The sequence below is a fragment of the Pteropus vampyrus genome, unplaced genomic scaffold, assembly GCF_000151845.1.
Source record: "Pteropus vampyrus isolate Shadow unplaced genomic scaffold, Pvam_2.0 Scaffold157, whole genome shotgun sequence".
NCBI lineage: Eukaryota > Metazoa > Chordata > Mammalia > Chiroptera > Pteropodidae > Pteropus > Pteropus vampyrus.
This window is the reverse complement of record NW_011888938.1, coordinates 351,739-356,293: the sequence shown is the minus strand read 5'-3', so window position 1 is coordinate 356,293 and position 4,555 is coordinate 351,739. Positions and strand designations below refer to the sequence as shown.

The window sequence follows — 4,555 nt, the reverse complement described above, 5'->3', positions numbered from 1 at the left end:
CGGCCGGAAGATATGCTCCCCTTCGAGCAGCTGCACGAACACCATGTGTTTGCAGAGTTCCAGGAACAGTGGCTTCTCAAAGTGGCCCAGGACCCTGCAAGAACCAGAGCACATGTGGGGTGCCCTGCAGGGAGGCGGGAAGGCCTTTGGAAGAGGCCGATGGGGGTCCAGGCCACCGTCACCATACCCAGACCCACGGAGCTGGCTTTCCCAGGGCTGCAGCCCGGGATCACTGTCAGGACAGATCTTAAACTTCGGGAACCCCCATAAGCTGTTTTCTCACGAGCTCAAAGGGCTCTGGCGCTGTGACTGTGAACTCGGACCAGGCTGAGGGGCACCCTCCCCGGACAGTGAAACAGTGGCAGAAAGGGTCTGGAGAGAGATACAAGGTACCCAGACATTGCACACTCACTGGACATGACGACACGGGGGCACAGAAATGCAGCAGTGACGCGACGGTGGGGGCCCCACTAACTACCGGGCAAACGTGGCAGGAGGAGGGCAGCTCCGCCAACCGAAGGCAGCCACAGGGAAGCAGCAGGTGGCCGCCAGGCTGCAGCGTCCCCGGTGAGCACGCCTCCTGGGCCCGCTGTGCTCACCGCACGTTTTTCAGCATGTAGAGAACTTCCGACGGCAGGTGCGAGTTCTTCACGTCGAACTCCGTGAGGTCGGCCTCCAGCAAGGAGGGTGGTGGCTCCTTTGGCTGCAGGGTGGGGTACTCCTTCTTGAAACGCAGGATCCTATAGAGCAAGACCCAGACACTGGAGCAGAAGCCAAGGGGTGCACAGCAGGAGTGTGAACACTGCGGGCCCCGAGGCGGGGAAGCCACGGCAGCTGTGACATCCGGGGTCACCAGTTCCCACTGGGGGCAGGGCGGCTGGGATGCGATGTGGTCTCTAGGGTATCCAGTACCTCTTAGCCAAAGACAGCACCTTCGTCCTCTTCCTCACCCGCTGCCGGGGGGCGGCCGTGCTCCCCACAAGCGTGTTGGGGAGCGTGGTCACCTGCAGAGGACAGGCGAGGCCAAGTCGCACCCCTGAGCCTGGGGAGACCCAGTTCTCGGGCTCAGGACTGCCCCGTGGGCTGCCCATGGTGCCAACATCAGCCTGCCCAGCACGTGGCCCATCCCTGGTGCTGCTGACAATGATGTGCCACACAGCCACTTCCCCACACAGCCGGCACCGCCTGCGGAGCTCCTGTGTCCCTCTGCCGGGAAGGATGGCGCTGTCCGGCTGCCCGGATTACCTTCCTCATGATCTTCCGGCCGTAGAACATCACTTTGTCCCGCTTCCGGAACCTGTACTGGGGCGTGGGCTGCATGTGGCCTGAGAGGGGGAGTGAGGGCCGCCTGAGGGCTCCATAAGGGCCATGAGCTCAGGCTGGCTCTCCCACCCCGTCACGCACACATGGGAAAGGGCCCTGGCGAGCATCCCAGGGCTGTCACAGGCCAGGCAGAGGCAGCAAGACTGGCAGCTCTCATGGCACCCTGCTCGGAACGTGGGCCAACCAAGCCGGGCAGATGTAGTTCTGTGGGCCCCGTGGGCCCAGCCTTGGCTGCTACGGGCCGGCACTTTCCAACAGCAGCCACTATGAGGGTTGCTCCTGGAAGCCAGACATGGGGAGCCACCCACACCCCTTCGTCCAGTCCTCAGAGCGGAGCCTGAGGTGCTGTACTCACGGGATCGGCCAGACCTCCTGTATATGAGGACAGCGGCGCCAGCGAAGGCCAAGGCCAGGACGGCTCCGATCGCCATCCCCATCAGCTGGGCGAGGGCGCAGACAGGGCACTGTCAGCAAGTGCCACAAAGCCCCCCACCCCAGACCCCTGGGGAGAGCCTGCCACCTGTGAGGCAGTTACCATGGTGGGTGGCGGGAGCTGCTCTATCCACTGCAGCCACCAGGAGTGCAGGGAAGGGACCAGACAGACGCCAGCCTGGAGGGGACGCCGTGGGTCAGAGAGGGCAGCAAGAACAGGGCTCCCACTCAGGAGGGCCTCTCCAGAAAGGAGCATCTTCCGGGAGCACAGAGGCCTGTCTCCAAGGACACCAGGACAGCCGGACTGGGCCAGCAGCTGGGCTCTTTGCCGCCGCCGCTCCAGGCACGATGAATGCACCAAGTCCTAGGCTTTCTGGGTCCACAGGATGGAAGTCCCAAGCAAAAGGCGCAGCTGGCCCACAGGGAGTGCCAAGGCCATCTCTCGGCGCCCTCTGCTGCCCCGGGGCACGCGGCGGCCCAAGCAGCGGCAGTGCTGAGGAGCCCCACAGAGCCATCGGGGTTCTGATGTTAAATACTAGCTCACAGCATAGAAGGGTTGTCGCCTGTTCCCCCATAGCCCAGGAAGGAGGTGAGCTCAGATGGGCAGCAGGCAGGGGCTGCAGCCACCCATGCAGAGGACACTCCGTCCATCTATGCGCCTCCCCAGGCAGCCAGGAACAGGCCAGGTGGGGCACTTCCTGGCTCTGCCGTCTCTGCACCAGTGCGTGGCCTGGAGCAGTGCACCTGACCCCTCAGAGCCAGGACCAGACATGGCTTCGGTGCAGAAACCACGGGAACGGAGGAGCACTCGAAGCAGCCTCTCACAAGCGGGACGCTCCATCAGGCACTGAGCAAGTGGCCCAGAAAACACAGCCCCTGAATTTGGTTCAGGAGGCAAACGGAAGCACGGGGCCTGCTGTCCCTCCCGGCCTACCCGTGTGCTCAGCAACCGTGGCCACACCCTCCATTGAAATGTGTCCCTCAGAGCTCAGCCACCACTCTGGGACAGGCAGGACTGTCCACAGACAGGTCACGAGGTGCCCCATGGCCTATGCTCACATTCTTCACGGGCGTGCACTCAGACTTAGAGCTTTTCACGGCTGTTTCGATGCATCAAATTGTCTACTTTAGGAATAAAAGCCTTTGTGATGTGGCTACAGATGTTCCACTGAGAAAAAGACCCTCCGACAAAATGAATACGTGAAGTCCTAACGAGAGCCAGGGACTGACGGCTGCGACCTCGGGGGAAGAACGGGCAGGGCCTCAGTTGAGGGGCAGAGGCCTGCGCTGCCACACTCGTACTCAGCAGGCTCCAAGGGACTGCTGGCGGAGCAGAAGCTAAGCACTAAGGGCTCCCTTTCTCCTGGTCCAGAAATAACCCCTGTCCCATACCTGGAACCCTCCGGTCCCATACCTCCGGGCTGACATCCTCCTCATGCTCCATGGCTGAAAGGACACAAATGGTCGGGGTGAAAAGCAGGCAGGCTGGCTCAGGTGAGGCAGGGGTCCCAGCAGCTTGCGATCACATGGGAGAACTGTGTTCTCAGGCGCTCCCAGGGCTCCTTCCCTGTTAAATGCCGTTTCCCTGGGAAGAAAACCTAGCTGAATCCGTCTTCATGAAGAAAAGCTACTTTTTCGGAAGCATGAGAGCCATGCCCCTCTCCGAAAACAGCCCTTGTGTGGCTGCCTGTTCCCTAGAATAGCAGCCAAGTCTCCGCCCCTTGCCCCTCGCCCAGCTGGCCAAGGGCACTGGGAGCAGCTGGGCCCAAGCCTAGTGCTAACGGTACCGGAGCTGCGGAGGGGCTGGCTGGGCAGTGGCAGGCTGGGACAGACCCTACCCAGTGGGAGGTGCCTGGGGATATCCCATCCAATGTGGCTGAGCCCTCAGGTGGGTGTGTTGGGTCCAGGGATGATGAACTTGGGGACTGGCCCTGCTCACCCGGCCTCTGTACCGTAGCGAAAAGCTAGGTCTGGGGCCTTTGGCCGGTGGCTCCCAGGCCCCTTAGGAAAGCAGTAGCAAGGGAGGTTTATCTCTTCCAAAATCCCACTCCAGGAAGTCGGAGAGCAGAAGCAGGTATGGGGTCACACGTCCTGTGCCCTCTTCGTCCTAACTGGGAAACCCTTCCTTCTCAGGTGAGTCTCCTCAAGGGCCAGCAGGTCCCTAGCTCTGCAGCCACTACTGCCCTGATCAGGACGGTGTCCCCAGCTCCCCGCTCCCCGACTTGTGCTGGGGTGGAGCTCACCCTGCTGGCACCTGCCAGGCTCCACCTGGGACAGCCCTGTAACAGAAGGAAGGCAACCCAGCGCAGAATGGAGGCCTGGGCCTCGGGACTGGCGACCTGGAGGGCCCTGGGTGTCAAGGGGAATGGCATTAAGGCCACCGGGGTTAGGGGGCTGTCACGCTTGGAGGATGTCAGGATTAGGGCTGTAAGACTTGGGGGATAACGGGGTTAGGGAACTGGCAGGTTAGGAGGTGTCTGGGTTAGGGAACAGGAATATCAGAGGGTGTAGGAGTTAGGGGGCCATCGGAGTTATAAAGGCATCAGGATTAGGGAGTGTCATGGCTGGGACATTGAGGTTAGGAAAGCGTAAGCATTATGGAGGCATCAGGGTATTGAGGGGGTGCCAGGGTTAGGGGGCATTACCGATAGGGAGTGTCTGGTATTACAGTGGCATTAGGGTTAGGGAGCGTCGAGTCGGAGATCGTTGGTTACTAGAACATTGGTGTTAGGAGGCATCAGTGTTACAGGTGCGTCATGTTCGGGAGTCACGTCGGGGGAGTCGGTGTTACAGGGGTGTC

The 4,555-nt window shown here is 61.4% G+C and overlaps 1 protein-coding gene across 1 annotated transcript in view; it reads right to left on the bottom strand.

The window, feature by feature from the left end:
- PNPLA7 (patatin like phospholipase domain containing 7) overlaps window positions 1-4,549 on the bottom strand; it is a 55,078-nt gene extending 50,529 nt beyond the window's left edge. The window contains exons 1-7 of the mRNA XM_011369948.2: window positions 3,170-4,549; window positions 1,859-1,933; window positions 1,679-1,763; window positions 1,246-1,325; window positions 913-1,004; window positions 600-740; window positions 5-94 (exon numbers count right to left, since the gene is read on the bottom strand). Of these exons, the coding sequence (XP_011368250.1) occupies window positions 5-94; window positions 600-740; window positions 913-1,004; window positions 1,246-1,325; window positions 1,679-1,763; window positions 1,859-1,933; window positions 3,170-3,199 (593 nt within the window). The 5' untranslated portion in view covers window positions 3,200-4,549. The remainder of the gene's footprint in view (window positions 1-4; window positions 95-599; window positions 741-912; window positions 1,005-1,245; window positions 1,326-1,678; window positions 1,764-1,858; window positions 1,934-3,169) is intronic.
- Window positions 4,550-4,555: the final 6 nt, after the last annotated feature.